This window comes from Drosophila takahashii, chromosome 2L (assembly GCF_030179915.1).
Source record: "Drosophila takahashii strain IR98-3 E-12201 chromosome 2L, DtakHiC1v2, whole genome shotgun sequence".
In the NCBI taxonomy this organism is placed as follows: Eukaryota; Metazoa; Arthropoda; class Insecta; order Diptera; family Drosophilidae; genus Drosophila; species Drosophila takahashii.
The window spans coordinates 20,102,255-20,120,223 of record NC_091678.1 but is presented as its reverse complement, the minus strand read 5'-3'; the positions used below and the strand labels follow the sequence as shown (position 1 = coordinate 20,120,223).

The 17,969-nt window shown below is 37.7% G+C and overlaps 1 protein-coding gene across 8 annotated transcripts in view; it reads right to left on the bottom strand.

Moving 5' to 3' along the window:
• Positions 1 to 3,782: 3,782 nt before the first annotated feature.
• TrissinR (Trissin receptor) overlaps positions 3,783 to 17,969 on the bottom strand; it is a 34,951-nt gene continuing 20,764 nt past the window's right edge. For 7 of the 8 annotated variants that reach the window (XM_070219692.1, XM_070219693.1, XM_070219696.1 and 4 more), the window contains 7 exons: positions 17,573 to 17,717; positions 15,734 to 15,893; positions 12,941 to 13,141; positions 10,320 to 10,661; positions 8,624 to 8,889; positions 4,259 to 4,478; positions 3,783 to 4,166 (listed from right to left, as the gene is read on the bottom strand). In XM_070219692.1, the coding sequence (XP_070075793.1) occupies positions 4,116 to 4,166; positions 4,259 to 4,478; positions 8,624 to 8,889; positions 10,320 to 10,661; positions 12,941 to 13,141; positions 15,734 to 15,893; positions 17,573 to 17,717 (1,385 nt within the window). In that variant the 3' untranslated portion in view covers positions 3,783 to 4,115. Of the gene's footprint in view, positions 4,167 to 4,258; positions 4,479 to 8,623; positions 8,890 to 10,319; positions 10,662 to 12,940; positions 13,142 to 13,303; positions 13,394 to 15,733; positions 15,894 to 17,572; positions 17,718 to 17,969 lie in introns of those variants that run through there. The other variant, XM_070219700.1, reaches the window with a different exon arrangement.

The following is a 17,969-nucleotide window of genomic DNA, read 5'->3' as shown; positions in this document are numbered from 1 at the left end:
GAAAGACTTTTCGAGAGGCGTGGGCCGAAACGGAACCCCCACTTATCGAACTGCAGAACCCCTTAACTAATTCATTAAGAATGGGTCGCTTTCGGGTCAAATTAAAAATCAACAAATTTCCCAATCAAATCCAGTTTGCAGCATCCTAAAATAATAGCTGTGCCCTGGGACGGAAAGATCCGTTTAGAACTACAAAAAAAAGGGTTACCATAACCAGATTGGAGGGCCGAGAGTTTGTTTTGCTTTGTTTTCGTCTGCTCATTTGGCAGAACTTTAAATCTGAGCCTCGTATCTAAATTGAATTGCGAATCTCATAAAAAATGCAAACTTAGTCGAGTCGGACTGTGCAAACGGAAGCGGAAATGCTAAACAGGCTGCTCCGCTCTGCTGGCCAGCGTAATAACTTAAGCACTTTATAAGTCGAATTTAAAATTTTCGTAGTGAAATCTGTTTTTGCCTTTGCCTCGTCAGGATGCAGTGCCTGCACTTAAATTTCAGCAAAACTTCAGTGGCTGTTGCATTTGAGATAACTGTCTGTCATTCGGGGGTGGGTATTTAGATTTTTAGCTGGAGAGTGGGTTTTGGGGTTGGTCAAGGAGACAGCATGTACAAATGTATGAAGAGTGGTCAGACATCTCTTGTCGTTTTCCTGGACGCCTGTTCATTTTTCAGTTCAGTTGAATGCATGGCAGGCGCCTGAAATTCCCCACTCCCCCAAAACCCCAACAAACTCAAAAAAAAATCCAGAAAATTTGGAAAGAAAAAACCTTTTACCAGGCAAACAGAACTTGGCGCTGGCCGATCCATCAGGTATTCCAAGTTTATTTTGTTTTCGGTCAAGCCTGCAGGCGAAGATGCAATCACTCTTGGCCAAGAGTAAAATGGAAAGTTCCTGCAAGTTTTATTTGTCTTTCGCATTACACTCAATATATTTCATTCAAATTAATTTCGAGAGCACACAAAGAACTTGGATTCTGCTGTCGGCAGTTGTCCAAACCCAATCCCAAACCCAATCCCGTACCCGATACCAAGTTGTTCTGTCAAATTCAATGCCACTTGTTGGGGAAACTTGGCACTTAACTTTTTGCAGGGGCTCTTGTCGTGGCCGAGTGCAAACTTCCCTAAATGGCTGGGATATGCGAAAAGTTTTGTGTTTGTGCAAGATTGAAACCCGAGCTAAGAGCGGGCTGAATAAAAATAGCTTAGTTCTGAATACTGGCCATACAAACGGGACGGCTTGTCTAATCACCCACGCAACGGAAACTCACACAAAGCCGAATCAAAGTTGCATCCTGTAACTCGTTCGACTAATTGCCATAAGCCGTTAGGTAAATTTGTACACGCTTTTCGCCGTCCCCCGGTCAAACTGCTATTTTTGCACAACTAATCGGCTTAGTGGACATCCAGTGGACACCCAGCCCACATCCGCATCCACATCCGCGCCCAAGCACATGTTCTCCCCCAGATCCACCTTCTTGACGTCCACGTTGCCCTGGGCTCTGTTGCAAATGACTTCGGCGACTGGCGCAACTTTTCACTCCAACGATTCGTAATCCATTCTGCGCTGCGAACTTGTGTCAATGGCTCAAACACAGCAAATTAATTTCCACTGGCCTTGGGAAATTATGAATTACCAGCCCAGCCCCATTACCACCCCCACTGCACCGTGTTGGCATATTCAAATAGCAAGTTTAGTGTCAATGAGTTAAGCTGCCTGGCGTTTTAATTAAAAAGCCATTGCATAAATTACTCGACATCAGCTTCTGGGGTTTGAATCCCAATCAATTATGCTCCGAGTTTGTTAAATTGTTCGCCATAGTTATGAGGTAATTAGAGGGGATTGGGTATTCTGTCTAGCTGAACTTATGTGCCTTTTTTAATTAACCTTATCATTTATTGATATCTGTGAAATGTAGCACGCTACTATTAACGACATATTAACTCTATGGAGTATAACAGAAATCCTCTGAAAGTTTTCCCAATTCGGTACTCTGCCAACTGAAGATCCTAACTTGGCTAGCTTACTCAATTACTTATAACCCAAATATGTAGGTATTTATTTTAAAGCTAATAGATTAATTGCAATTATTTTAGAAAAGCTGTCATATGCGAAAATAGTGTTCGGTCATCACCATTATTCGATTCAAATTAATCCTTGGGGACTTTTACCAATTTGCCCAAAAGTATGCTCTAGAAAATAAATAAAATACGTGTGTAAAACCCTTGAAAGTTCCGTTTATTTATCATCAATTGTATAGAGTATACTTTTGAGCAAATTGGTAAAAGTCCTTAAGGACTAATTTTCCTTTGTTTATGGCTATGTCGCAATTAATTTATTTCTCCCTTAAAAACATCTTAAAAGTGTTCTGAGTATAAAAACTTTAACATCAAAACCAACCATAAATCCGTTTCCCTGTGATACCTCCGGAAAGTAGGTCCTTGTGCTAAGAATCCTTTCACTTTTACAGATCGGATGCACAGGGTGACTTTTAAAGCGAATTCATGGGTGACATATAGATGATCATGGCTAGAATTGTTGTCCACTGCCTCTTCTGCTCGCTTTCCCGGGAATACTGAGTGTGGTCACTCAGTATGGCGAAAACCGGAGAGGAATCCAGGATTATGGGGACTCGCGCTCATCTGCGTCTTGTGGGATGACGGCCACATCTTCTGACGCAATGGGCACTGCCCTATTGGCGACTTGTTGCTGTTTTCTTCGTTGGACCCTAGAAAAATCCTTTTCGCTTACTGCCAATTTACAGTATCCTATGATTTATCACTACCTGATATCGGTAGCCTCCGGTGCCGGCTCGCTGGTTGGCGTCTGCCACGCAATTTTCTGGAAACTTCCCCCAGTAAACTTGTGATCATTAGCGACCCGTGGGCTAGCGACCGCATCTTCCCTCTTCACCTACGTCATTTTCAATAGATTTTCTTTTAATTTGATACGTTTTTCCGTCCAGTTTGATTTCCGCCATGTCTGTCCCCTTTGTTATGTTAATAAACTCACATCGGCTAAGAGTTTCACTAGTCGAAAAATATTATTCTTTGTGGTGTGACCGAAGTCTTAGTGTAACTTAAATTGATTGTGTAGCAAAACCCAAGAAAAGACGATTGCTTGTAATTTGTGTGTAACTATGAAATATTTCGCAATAACGCGTCGACTCATCCTTTTGACACAGTTTATGGAATGCTGTTTGCATTACAAAGACTTTTGTAAAGAGGGTCACAGGAAGTAAGAAAAAAGAAAGCGATGGAAAGAAGAAGTGGAGAAAACAAACAACGATTTTTAAAAGATTTTTCGTAGAGTTTTGGTTTTTAATTTGCGCCAACGTCAGACCGTCCTGGTAATTGAGTTTTCCCTCGAGAATTTACTGCAGCGCTTCCTCCGTTGACTTACGAGTCTGACAGGCCCCCAAGTGGGGAAACAAACTGCTGCGCTTAGCAAAAAATTCGACCAGTTTTAATGCAGTCGCCTCCTCTGTGCGTCATATTTTTTGTTTTTGGCAGCCGCAACGAAGCGTGTTCTCCGGCTGACCATAAAACCCTTGTCATCAGATATCGCAAGTCAGGTCTATAAAGAGATAGTATATATAAATTGCGGACGCACTCGGTGGCGGCCAACGTGCAATTGGAGCAACGCGAAACTACATGATTTTGGAGTGGGTTGCAAAAATTCTCAATTCGATTGATTTTTGCTGCTAAAATAATAAAATGCAATAAATCAGAGAAATCTAGCGAAGCAAGGGGGCAAAAGTAATATTAATAATTTATTGAAGTAATGATCTTTGCTGTTTTGTTTATTTTATTTGTTCGTTCTGACTCACACTTAACTCATATCCTTACACTAAGAACTTGACAGTGATGCTCACGGAGATGCATGCAAATTGATTTTATTTTATTTGGTTTTACCTTAAAAACTGGCTTACTCTATCAATACAACTTGACACCGGCTAGGAGATAGTTCCGCTTCGATCCGAGCAATAGGCTTTGCGAAATCACATTGAAATAATAACTAGCTAACGGACCGGAAGTGCATGGAGCATCCTTCGATGGGCTGGGTCCTAAGAGCGTCGCCCGAAGAGCTTGAGTGGCCTCCTCCAGCCGCGTGGCCATCATAGCTGCTCGTTCCCGATGTGCGTGGTGTCCGTGGGCAGCGAGTGGGTCTGCGGGGAGAAGGAGTAGGAGTTTACCATGGAACCTTTTGCCAGATGTCGCGGCCAGACGTCCTGAAGCCAGAGAGACCAGAAACACTCACCTGCAGCGCCTTGCGTTTGTGGTGCATCGAGGAGTTCGAGGACGACTTGCCCTTGCCCTTCTTCCATGAGCAGAGCAGCAGCTCCTTCATGCCCTTCCGAAAATTGCGACTCAGGAAGGCGTAGAGAAGGGGATTTACGCCCGAATTGAAGTACGTGACCAGAAAGGTGAGCGGCGTTAGCAGCGCATTAAAATTGGAATCACCGCGATACGAACGTGACCTGCAAATGCATATACATGGAAATAACTATCTGCCTTTAGAAGTATCTGTATATATTATGTTTGGCACAATGTGTGTTCTGCGTGTATGCAAATGAGCATCTGTTGGACAAACATTGAACTTGGTTCGGTGGCCTGTCCCAAAGTAGATTACAGTTTTAGAGTTTTGGAATGTTAAACTTGGCTGGTCGAAAGTGTTTCGCCATTCCAAAAGATATTCATACATATACACCAATTTTGTGTTTCCACTAAGAAATTCATGAGCGAAACTGCGCTAGTGATCTCATTAATTATGTAAGAAATAAAGTTTCAAAAAGTGAGCTATATATTTAATTAGAGATCCACTTAAATTCAATTCCATCCACGGACTGCAGTTCTTTTAAACAAAAATTAATCACCCAGATGACACACTGAAAAAAGTGACAACAGAATTTAACAGGTTTCCTAGACAAATTTATAAAGTAGTTTATTTATGATGCAACTTCTGAGTGTACAATATTATATGAAACAAATTAATACATTCAGTAAAATTAAGGATTAAAGAGTCTTGTATATTTACATTTTATCATATCCTACAAATTTAGGAAAATCGATACTATATTTGTATAAACAGTTAAACATGTAACATTCCTAACCCTTACCCCCTTTAGTTTTCTTTCTTTCTTAAAAAAACGATATATGCACATTTTAAGATAAATAACGTTTTTGTAAAATAATGGCCAAAAAATAAAATCATTATCGGGGACGAAACAGAAATCTTCCTCGAATTAGTGTAGATACACACTAGATGTAAGAATTCTACCCAAACTCCTTACGAAGAGAATTCTGTTCTTCCTTACACTTTTAGACACTTTTACAAGTACATTAATTCTCTGCGTGTAACAGACTTAATCTCCGGCGAGTTACCGAAGAAGGTGCTGACTTTTGTCCACTTCAATGTGTCCAGGTGATTAAGCTGCTGTTGGCAGTATTGTTTTTGGCCGTCTGGGGGCAAAAAGCTCTCAAAAACTTGCTTAATGGAGCGGGGAATTCGGCCAAGAGCAAAGTTTTTGGCCGCCTGCAAGAATGCAACATAAACTTGGCCCGAAACTTTCGATGCAGAACAATATTTAAAGCAAGAAGAGAGGTGTTTCGTTCGCTTTTCGTTCCTTTTTTTAACCCGGACAAGGCGAACTTTGCCCCAACTGTCAAATTGTCCAACCCTTGTTTCTGTTTCTCGCTAAAAATTCGTCTTGCACTTGCAAGTGGCTCAGTTCTGAGGAGAAGTAGTTGGCTAACTGATTGGGCCACTCGAATGGCCTTCGCTTTGTTTTCGCCGCCGCTTGAGTCCTAAAGTGGCCTTTTGCCAACGGATTGCCAGCTCCGCAGTCCGGACCAAATTTAAATGCCAATCCGAATCGGGGCCACGAAATTAAGAGCCAAACTCTGCGTGGCCATTTGTCGACTCTGTATATTCTGGACCGTCTAATGAGACGCAGTTGCCAACTGCTGGCAGTTGACATCGTTATCACCGGACTACCCCGATCCAAGGGGCTTCGGGAGATAATAATGAAAACGTGGCACCCCACGACACCGAACCTTCTTGAATTTACGCATTACAGCTGCAGGGAAATGTAAACGCGTGGCAATTACTCGGACGTGTTCGCTTTAAGTAGCAATAACAGCTATATGATAATGTGTCTGTGAAATCAGCTATATTTAGCATCTGGGCAGAGATGGGCGCGAGTCGCCTTTTTTTTTTTGGGCAACGAAAAAAATGTTTTTCAATACCTGGAAAAATGCCAATCTTAGCTTTGATAAGTACATCCAAACAGAACGGAACGATTTGATGTTATGTAGTATCAATTTTGACTTGATATGCGAGCACCTCAATTTGATATGCTCTCCCTCCCACTCATGTAACTTTAAGCGCTATCTCGCTCTATTTTGAATTGATAGAGTTTGTACTTTTCGGTTCCACTTACACTTTAAGTCACTAAATTGCTTCTTCCTCTCTTTTGCAAAGTCAGACAATCATCGAGATATGCGTATGCAGTACCAGAAATTTACCATGCGCATATCGATTTGACCGCAACATGTTTTTTTGTGTGTAGATAGTCTTCATTACTTCGGGAAATACACTCATAAGAAGGCGGAATGGATTGCTACACTCGAATTTAGATTTCAAAAGTGAGACTCATTAAATAAGCCGATCGTCGGTGCTCAAAATATTTTGCGATTTAAACAAAGTTACTTCCAAAAATATTTAAACAGCGTTAGTCAATCTGTCGCCTACATTTCATTGTTTATTATCTGTTCTAGTTAAGCACCTCGAGAAAAATCGCAGACATTGTCCAACAGTCCGTGACCACCTTCAGTTTTCCACCTTACAATAAAAACATCCCAGGTCAGCCAATTCTTCAAATAAATGAAAATTGAAATTCCAGACAAGTAAACAACTATCGCAGCCCAGTCATGCTAGAGATAAATCTCAATTATGGCACTTTGGGGAAGTGGGACTGTGGGTTAATGTTCTTTCGCTTTCTATTTGGCAAGAAATCATAAAGGTATTTTTGCCAGCAATACATTACACATTTGTGCAAATTGAGTGCTCTAACTGCAGTTGGAAAGAGTGATGCGTTTCAGCTATTTTTCCCGCAGACTAGGAATAAAATTCAAATGAATTTCTGGAACGTCTGCCAAAAGTGCAACGTAGCAAATCAACAAGGAAGTACTTTATTATACGTTCTTACAGCTCTCTACTGAAAACATTAAATGATGTAGGTTTTAGAGGTAGGTAATGTCACTAGATAAGTACTTCTTAATCTTTCCTTTTGTTGGTATATTTCAGAACTTATTATGGGAGTAAGAACAATATTTTTTGCTAATATAAATAAATTAGTATGCTTAATACAAAATTAAAATTATAAACTTTGTTATATATTTCTTTTAGTCTCTTTTCTGATATAAATATAAATGATAGATTTTATGAAAAAACATCATAAGCCCAGATTTACCAACGTGTTTTAACTAAATTGGTAAAAGGTTAAATTTATAAGTAATTAAACTCCTCAAAATATAACAAAAACTTTAATTTGAAAAAAATAATTAAATAATTTAAAAAGGGCGGAACCAAAATTAAACTAACTAAAATAGGGGTAAGTTTTATTTTTTAAGCTGTCCCAACGTACAGATCATATCTTACTGTAAATATTTTTGGTTTATAAAGCAGGAGACGATTTCTGGAACACCCGTAAATGATTTCAGGTTTGCTTTCAAACGTCCAGTAAAACTAGGAAGCAAGGAAAGCATTTTAACTTACGGTCAGAGGCAATGCTTAAGTGCACGTTTTTAACTTTACCTTAGGACCAATTAACTCCTCCTCGATTTAGCTCGTCGCTCGACTGTAAACATCACATCCACCGCCCCCAGACAGCTTTCAGGGACCGCCCACGAATTTCCATTACCCCAGAGTGCCCAAAATCAAAGCCAGCAAGGCGACCCGCCCCGTTTTAAAATGCCTCACCGGAAGCGGAACTGATAGCCAAAGGGCTGTTTAAACCGGACTTTTGTTAACGTCCGCTTTGAAAGGAAGAGAAGAAAGCGAATCTTCCGTCTTTAGAATGAAATTGGATTGGAAAAGGGAAGGGGATATGGGAAAGGGAGGAGCGATTTCAAATCGATTTAGCCCGCAGGCAAAGCCGAGCTGCAAACCGGTTGGTTGCTTCCCATTGATGACTTAATTGTTTATCAGCCTTGATTCCAGCAGGAAGCCATCTCGGCCTTATCTGCCCACTCGCAGATGTTAATTTCCCGTCTATCCTATCGGCCGAATATGCAAATGTCTGTCAATTCCCAGTGCAATATACCATAAAATATTGTTTACGCCCCAGTCCATGTGGACTGGATGGATGGATGGGTGAATGAAATGGGTACACTCAAAAAATTATTCACCCTGAATTTTAGAAATTTGTTTCCCTGGCGATTTTTTCTATATTTCAGGAAAATTTCTTATATTTTATAAATTTTAATTAATTTGAAGAAAATTTTCTTTACAAGTAGAACATTTTTTTTTATTTTAAGAAAAAAATCGCTAGTGAAGCCAATTTCTATAATTCAGGGCGAATAATTTTTTGAGTGTGTGATGGTATCTCGGTTGGCTACTCACCAGTACTGCCACATTTTGCGGGCATGATACGGCAGATTGCAGAGGGCGAATGTCAGCACGAATATTATCAGCATACGGACGACTCCGCGCCGGGCGCGAAGGACATTGCTGGACGAGTGGGACATGTGGGTGGATCCGCCTCCTCCTCCGGCCACACCTCCGCCCCCCGAGGCGGTGCCCGAGCGCTGGTGATGCGCATGGGAGTGGTGATAGAAGCTCGTCTTGCGGCAGGCGCTGACAATGGGACGATCGGCCTCCAGGGACACCTGTGCGGATTAACAGGTGTAATTGTAATGACATTAGGTTTGTGGCCTCTGCAGCCCGTTGGAGCCATCATCTTATCGATTTTGATATTCGATTAGAACCTACCTTGCAATTATCAAGCTAATTTGTGGTGTTGTGGTGTGTGGTTGTTATAATTGGTGGGTTAGTAGAAGGAGGGGCCAAACAGTGTTATTGATCAAACGAAATGTAGAGAGAGAAAAGAGTTTAACAGAAAGATAGTTAGGTTGTTATCTGTGGATCAAGGCGAGTAGGTGGACATAAGTTAAGGAATAGCAGAAAATTATGTAATAATGTATAGGGTTTATCGTGGTGTTTTTTAGCTGAACCAATATTCTTAATTTTGGAAACAATTTTTTTTATATTTATTTCATATTCATATTTTGTGCCAGTTTTACTAGCACATGCAGGCCCATGGTATTTTTTTATAATTTTTCAGAAATAACTGATTTGATAAAATATCAAGTTGATATGTTTGAAAAATACATTTGACATTAATCATATCATATTGATATAAAATATGGTGGAATTGACCCTATTTCATATCGAATTTTTTTCTGTGTCCGCTCGTTGTGCAAATCATTCACACAAACGGAACTCCAACATGCCAAATTATACTCGGTTTCTGCTGGCGATACACAGCTATTTTTGGGAGTGAGATTTCTAATTAAAAGTTTAGTTTTTTCTGGCTTTAAACACGGCATACTTTTGATAGTGTATAGAAGTAACAAATTCAAGATTTTCTGTTCGAAACTTTAAAATTTTCAAACTGCAGATGTCATCGCACAATTAAAACATGTTATCTTATTATCCAATCTCATTTTTGTAGCGCTTATAGTTTATAAATTTATCGATTTTTATCTATATATCAAGTAAGCAGCTGAAGCTTGATAAGAACAATCCAGCTTGCAGGTTTGGCAGTTGTATGGCAAAGCTCCTGTCAAGCTCGAAAATTACTCCTGACCAATTGTACCTGCTGTCGGGCAACCAATAATGGAAAAAACACTTTTGCCATAACTTTTGCCTCTCACTTGCAGTTTTCCCGGTCCAGTTGCTATACTTCCTCAATCCCCCAGCTGCCTCGCCACTGGGTTGAGTTTGTGGCGAGGTCAGCGATAGCCTTAATGTGAATTGACACCTGCTCCGAGGACCGTGCCACTTGGCCCGGCAAAATTGCAGAAATAAAATCTCCAGGGAAAGTTTTTACGACTGCGGCTATGCTATGTATCTAATAAATTAGTGGCCGCATAGCGATGTGATTTTGAAGGAACATTATTTACCACATAGCACGTACCGACTCAATCGAAGTTAAAGCCGTTCGGGCCAATTAAGCGACAAGGCTAGGCTTTTAACGCCGAATTCTCCCCTTTCTGCCTGCATATTTTTCCGAGGCATTGTTTTCAAGGGAACTCACCTGACTCTCCGTGATGCTGACGCCGCGCTTCTCATATTTACTACTCTGTTTGCGGGACAAGGACGTGGTGCTGCTGCCGGCGGAAGCGAGTGAGGAGCCAGCACCTCCACCCACTCCAACTCCTGCCGAGGTCGCTGCTGACGCCGCCGCGGGGGGAAGCTGGTGGTGCATCTGGTGGTGGTGGTGCTGATGCTGGTGGTGGTGGTACATGCTGTTGTGCATGCCCATGCCGCTGTCCTGGCAGGACGTCTGCTGCGGCTGATGCTGCTGATGCTGCACCACATGCGGTGTGAGGCCCCGTGAACTGCGCCACAAGGCAATGGCGATTTTACTGTACAACACCTGCAATGCAAATGTGCTCGTGGTTAATTTCATTATTCAAATTTCATCGCACAACAAGCGACGATGAATTTCGGGCAAGTTTGCCAAATCTTATCGATTTTATTCTGCTCGAAAGGCAACCAATAATCAAGCGCCCGAACCAGTTTCGTTCATGGTTAATCTCTGGAGAATTCCTTGAAAAATGTAAGAAAGACTGAATCCAAGGGAAATTTAACTATAGTTAAATTAAGATTTTTTTTTTACCAGTCCAGTCACCAGATGTGGAATAAAAATTCCAACTAAAAAATCTAAGGATAGAGACCGATTTCCGGAAACTTGGGGCTTTTCCGGCTAGATCAATAAAAAAGTAATATAACTGTCCTGAAACAGGCTAGAAATGCCAGCAATAATAGTGGTAGCCACACTCAAAAAATTTTTTTTCCTTAATTTTAGAAAATCGCCATAAAATTAAATTTTTTCTTAATTTTAGAAAGTTTTCTGAATTTTAGAAATTGTTTTCTTGAATCTAGGAAAAAAGACCATAAAAACAGAATTTTATGAAAAACCTTTCTAAAATTTAGAAAAATGATTTTTTTTCTTAAATCAATGGTGTTTTTTCCTAGTTTGCTCTCCAAAATTAATGGCGATTTCGCCATTAAATTAAGAAAAAATGTACTTCACCCCTTCCTATAATCTAGAAAGTCGCCATAAAAAATACGGTAAATTTTTCTAAATTTTAAGAATTTTTCTGAATTAAAAAAAAATGTTTTCTTGAAAACAAAAAAGTAGAATTAGAAAATCACCATAGATTTAAGAAAAACTTTTTGTATTTCTTTTATGCTTTTCACTCTTTCTTCGAAACGAAAAAGAAGAAGACAAGGGGTTAGTCCGCGGCGCGTTGCGACGACAGTTTTGGCGTATGTATGTATATGTTTATGTGTGTTTGTGCGTATGATCGAGAATTTTCTTGTGCGTAGCTGTAACTCTTATTGCGTTGTTGTTTTGGAAATGCAGTCTCTCGCGAGAGAGTTGCTTGCGTTGCGCTGCATTTTGAACCCTTGTGCTCAGTTTTGGATGAGCATTCAAAGTAATAAGTTTGTGTTGAGCCCATTTAAGAAAGTTAAAGTGCGATCCCTCTAAGAGGCAATTAATAGGTAAGCAATTTAAATAAATTTAAATATAAATTTGGTAAGTGTGTGAAAATTTATGGTAAGCAAAGGCCATACTATTGCAGGCCGCAAATACTATCCTTCTCTAATATTAATTTTTATTTTCGATTGCAGGAATAATTTCAATTTCAGGTATTGTTGATAATTTGGCAGTAAGTAAATTTTAATAATAGGTAATATATTAAATACCTACTTAATATTAATATTAATAATTTTTATCTTTTTGTTTTCTTTTCTTTTTTCTTTTTTGTTTAGGAAATATTTATAATGTAATTTTTATCTTTTTTGTTTTCTTTTCTCTTTTTTCTTTAGGAAATATTTATTATCTTATTTTTATCTTTTTTGTTTTGTTTTCCTTTTTTTGTTTAGGAAATATTAATAATTTTCTTTTCATCCTTTTTATTTTCTTTTCTCTTTCTTGTTTAGGAAATAAAATAGTAAAATAAATATGTATACATTTTATTAAAATAAATAAAATTTTCTGAAAATAAAAAAAGTCCTTTCTTATTTTAAGAAAAAAATTCTATTTTCAAGAAAAGTACTTTCTGGATTTAAGGAAATTTTTCGCAATTTTATGCCAATTTTTCTTGATTTTAGAAAAGTATTTCTGCTTTTCAGAAATTTTTTTCTAAATTTTAGAAAATTCCTTTCTAAAAAATACGGTAAATCGCCATCGACTGAAATTCATGGCGAATTTCTTGATTTAATGGCGATTTCGGGCTGTTTTTTTTTTGAGTGCAGAAGAAGCAGATCGTAAAATTCTATGTTTGGAATTAGAAACCATTTAGGGTGAATCAATCAATTGCTGAAAGTTTCTGTTAATTTTTCCACAATTCAAGAGTTTAAGGAATTCACAGAGTTTTTAAATCATAAAAGATGACAAATCTTCAATAAAATAAAAGTCAATAAAATTATTCATCACTGGTAAATCATTCGTACTTTGTATAAAAACTATAAAATTTTGATGAGCTGTTGGTGAATTGCTGATGAACGGTACAGCAGCGCAGCCAAACATGTCGATTTGTGTGTGTGTTTTGGAAGAGCGGTGGCAGAGATTCGGGAGAGATAACTTAATCATAGTAATTTTTAAAATAAAATTCGATAATTTAAACTAAATGTGCCTTCACTTACCGTCATTACCAAAAGCGGCATTACATAGAGAAGCACAAAGTTAATCATGTCCAGCAACTTTGAGTTAAACATCTCGCGGTCCAGAACGCAAATCTCCTCCTCCTGGCCGTCCTGCGTGTGAATGTTTTTAATGGTCTTGCTAAAAACAAACTTGGGCGTCGAGTATACGGCCGATGTAATCCAAACTGTGACAATGACCATCTGCAAGAAACACGCATTGACGTTTTGTTTTGTCTACTCGGCTGCCAAACACGCAAACAATTTGTTAAATTGCGAATGAACACACAGAATTTGCATGTTAATGGATGGCCCATTTTGTTGTCTTTATGTCCCTTGTAGTTTAATTAGGACAATCGTCATTACCAAAACGTATTTTTGTGTGACAGTATGGAGGGCACCCTTGAATCAAATTGACCAGGGTGGGTGGTTCCTCCTCGGAGGGCGGAAAAGTTTTCGCAGCCGCAAAGTTATGCCCACAGCTTATTAAGCCCTTCGAGACTGTTCTGCCGCTAAATTTGCATGCCTCTTCAGGCTAGGTCTAATAAGTTTCATTAACTTGCAAATTGTATTCAAATTAAGTTATAAAAGTTTTGAAAATGAGTCCAAAATAAAAAGGGGAAGTTAAGGTCCATCAGATTAATACTTTTGCTTCCAATGTTATAACTAGATATAAATAATAAGAAAAATTAGTTCTTACACTCAGAAAAAAAATCGCCCTGAATTTTAGAAAAGGCAGCTCGCCTTGCCTTTTAGAAAAAATATTTCTAAAAATTAGAAAAAAAATTTCTTAAATTTAGGGTTAGTTTTTGCAAAATTGAATAAGAAGAAGAAAAAAAAATCGGGGAATCGGGAGTTATGCCGACTGGGTGGAGTCTGTCGGTGTGGGGTGTTGTTGTTGGGGGTTCTCGTTTTTCAACTTATTTTTCTCTCCTCTATTTAAACACATGGATGACGTCACGATGCTTGTACACAAACACACTTTTAATTTTTAATTGTAACTGAAATAATAACTGAAATTATTATATTATTTATTAATGATAAACATAACAAGAAAGGAAGCTAGCTTCGGCCAGCCGAAGCTTATATACCCTTGCAGATCATTCCTATTAATTAACAAATCGCAAAAATGTTCAATTTTCTAATATTTCTCATTAATTTTCCGATCGTTCCTATGGCAGCTATATGATATAGTCGTCCGATTTTGATCAAATTAAAATTGAAATTCGAAAATATTTAAAAAGAGTCATATCCTAGAGTAGAAGATAATACAATAAAAACCAAAGAAGCTAGAATTTATTTCCTATTACTTTTCCATTAATTTTCCGATCGTTCCTATGGCAGCTATATGATATAGTCGTCCGATTTTGATTAAATTAAAATTGAAATTCGGAAATATTTAAAAAGTGTCATATCCTAGAGTAGAAGATAATACAATAAAATCCAAAGAAGCTAAAATTTATTTTCTATTACTTTTCCATTAATTTTCCGATCGTTCCTATGGCAGCTATATGATATAGTAGTCCGATTTTTTAAATAATTAATTCGAAATTCAGATATATTTAAAAAATAACATTCCCAAAAGTAGAAGGTAATATTTCAAAAAACACCGAAGCTAGAATTTTTTAAAGTTTTTTTTTCCGATTGTTCCTATGGGAGCCATAAGATATAGTTGTCCGATCCGGTCGGCTCCGACATATATACTACCTGCAATAGAAAGAAGACTTTTGGAAAAGTTTCATCCCGATAGCTCAAAAACTGAGAGACTAGTTTGCGTAGAAACAGACAGACGGACAGACGGACGGACAGACGGACAGACGGACATGGCTAGATCGACTCGTCCTGTGATGCTGATCAAGAATATATATACTTTATGGGGTCGGAAACGTCTCCTTCACTGCGTTGCAAACTTCTGACTGAAATCATAATACCCTCTGCAAGGGTATAAAAATCAAATAACTTACTATCTTGAGGAAAACATTTTGGTCGCTCGCGGGATTCGAACCCCTTACCTCACAGTTTGCAGTCAAACACTCTACTAGCTGCGCCAGGGAAGCATCACGAGAGGCGCTGTACAAAGTACATTCTCATTCTGTTCTCTTGGGTTCTAGGTTTATACTCTTATTTATCCATTATGTGTGTGTTAGCTTACCTAAATCCTTATTTATATTAAAGTATACATTTTAATGCGCCAAAAAAAAAAAAGACGCAAAAAATGTCCGCCTCGACGTGGGATCGAACACACGCTTCCGAATATAAGCGTAAAAAACAAATAATCCGCTCGCATTAGACCCCTAGGCTACCGATTGGGCCAATTTTCTAAAATGTAAGGCGATTTTTTCTTAGTTTGAAAGAAAAATTTCTGAATAACAGAAAATTTTTCTAAAAGTGGATAACAAGAGGAGTTGATCTAATCAGGGTAAGTTTTTCTTATTATTTATTTCTGAAAAATAGAAATATTTTCTGAATTTCAAGGCGATTTTCAAAGTATGGCGATTTTCTAAAATTTAGGGCGATTTTTTTTCTGAGTGTATTTTAAGACATTTATACTGTACCCTTAATTGATAGAAAACAAGAAGGGAAGTTAACTTCGTAAAACCGAAAAAATAAGTAATTAGTATTTCTAAAAACGAACTTTGTTACTATACTTTGTTGCCCTAGAAATCATGCCGCTGCGACTTTTAAAAAGGCCAATTTTGTTGTCCAATGCCATATTATTTATATTATTTCGTATTTTCACTAATTTAATTTATTTGTTTTTTCTTTAGAAAGTAAATTAACATTTTTTTCACTTACCCTCAGGCGAGCTGCAGTTAAGATCTGTTTGCATGTTATAGGATGCACTATGGCGAAATACCGCTCCATGCAGATGACAACCAAGATGAAAATCGAGGCGGTGTAGCTCAGTGAATGGACAAACTGGTACATGCGGCACAGGAACTCACCGAAAACCCAGCTGCAAGAAGAAAGGTATACGCTGTAGAATTAATAATTATTTATGGGAGAAAGTTTCGTCCTTTAAAGAGTCCCCTTTGCTTCACGTCGAAGTGTCGGATCTAAATTTAGGGCCAGTCACATAAATTTTATGACACGCCAGCGAAACTAATGCGACATTAAGGTGTCTTTAGTATTTTATGGGGCGAAAAGCTTTTTCTTTTTTATTATTATTTCGGCTAGCATTACATCGGAAAACGTATTTGTGTTAAGGAGGCGACGCATCATTGGATTTCGCTTTTAGCACTTCCACGTAATTTCGATTGTGCACAGCGTTCATTCGTTATAATTTGGCCGGTATTACTTTATCATTAAAATATTAAATGTTTTTGTTGATATATGCTACAGTATATTAAGTCTTAAAAAGATTGGTGAATCACTGCTCTGAATCTTTTCAAAGTACATAGCTGAATTAGCTCGCGTAAGAGCCGTTTTCTTATCCGTGTGCTTAACTAAAGGTAGATTTTGAATTTGAATTCCGTATGTCTTCTTGGTTTTAAACATACTTATAATTAAAATGCTAATGAAAAGTGGAAAATAAATTAAATAGTTAGGTAAAAATATTTTTGGGAGGCGCACTTATAGTTTTGGCATAATTTATGATAATTTGTCGTAATCTTATCTAAGTTAGCTTGCGTTTTTAGTTTATCAAGTTGTGCGCCTAATTTAGATAAAATTTTGCAAGCAAACAAAATTGTGATCCTTAAAATTAGTCCTTTGACTGCAAAATGCTTATTAGGATCCAAAATTAAAATTATGATGGGCAGGCATCTCTGAGTAACTGGTATCTGATAGTTCTCGACTATTGCGTTCTCACCTGTTTTAAACTTTTTTTTCTCTTACATTTTTATGACGATTGGGGAGTATAAAATCCACAGCTTTTGAAGAAAGGACAATTATCTACTCGTCTATTTAAGCTGATATATGTACTGTACAAAATAATAATACCCTCTGCAAGGGTAAAAACCGAACACTTTTTTCATACTGTTGAAAATCAGAAAAACCTTGAACATTTCATTGTTCGAATTTTCATGCAGAACTTTATTTTTTGTCACTTTTTTCTCTCATTCATATTCGTGAGCTTTTTATTTGTTCACGTCGCAACGACGTGTTTTTAAGAAAGTTAAGAAACACAATGCATATAAACATGATTGGAGTGAAAGGTGCAAGCAAAAAGGCTGACGCAAAAGTGCCGCCTGTGGAATCGGAGTTTCCCGTTTGTGACGGCTGGTGTAAATGTTTCACTTGAAAGTTCAAACTTTTGTGTTGCATTATTTTCAATAAATATAGAATTCTGTCACCGTGTCATCCAGATAACTCTTTGACCAATAAATATTAAGCACAACATAAATTGTAACGTAATGACTACAAAAACTTAAATAAAACTATAATAATAACTAAAGGCATTCAGAGTAAAATATTCTAATTATTAATAATTTTTAAATTTTTTTTCCAAATGTAGTCTATTCTTGCTAAAATAGATTTTTTTGAATCTAGTTATATTTATGCCAGTTACGATTTATAGGCATAAATATCAAAAATTAAAAAATTGATTTAAACTCTTTTTTTCTCCTTTTTCTTTCCTCTTGCAAAAGAAACGTCTATTAAATATGCAAATATTTTTTGACAACTGTCACTCACCTATCTATAAGATAGATAGACAGGTTCTGCATCACACAGAAGAGTCCGACACAGAAGTCTGCAAATGCCAAGTTCGCCAAGAAAAAATTGGTGATTGAGCGCAGTCGTCGCGATAAAGTGACCACCAAAATGACAAGTAAGTTACCTGAAAGTAAACAGGAAAATAGGTGCCATTATTAAAAAAGACAAATGCTGGAAGAGATAAAAAATTATGAGAGCTACATTATAAATGTTTTATTAATTTTCTTTTGAAACCCCCTTTAAAGTTCCGAAACACATCTATCCCAGGCCGTTAATTAGACCAAATTGACCACTAATACCGTAAATGGTGACTGCGGTCAAAAATTCACTTTAAAGCTTAACTGATTCAGCATCTGGGCTTAAATTGCAGTAATAC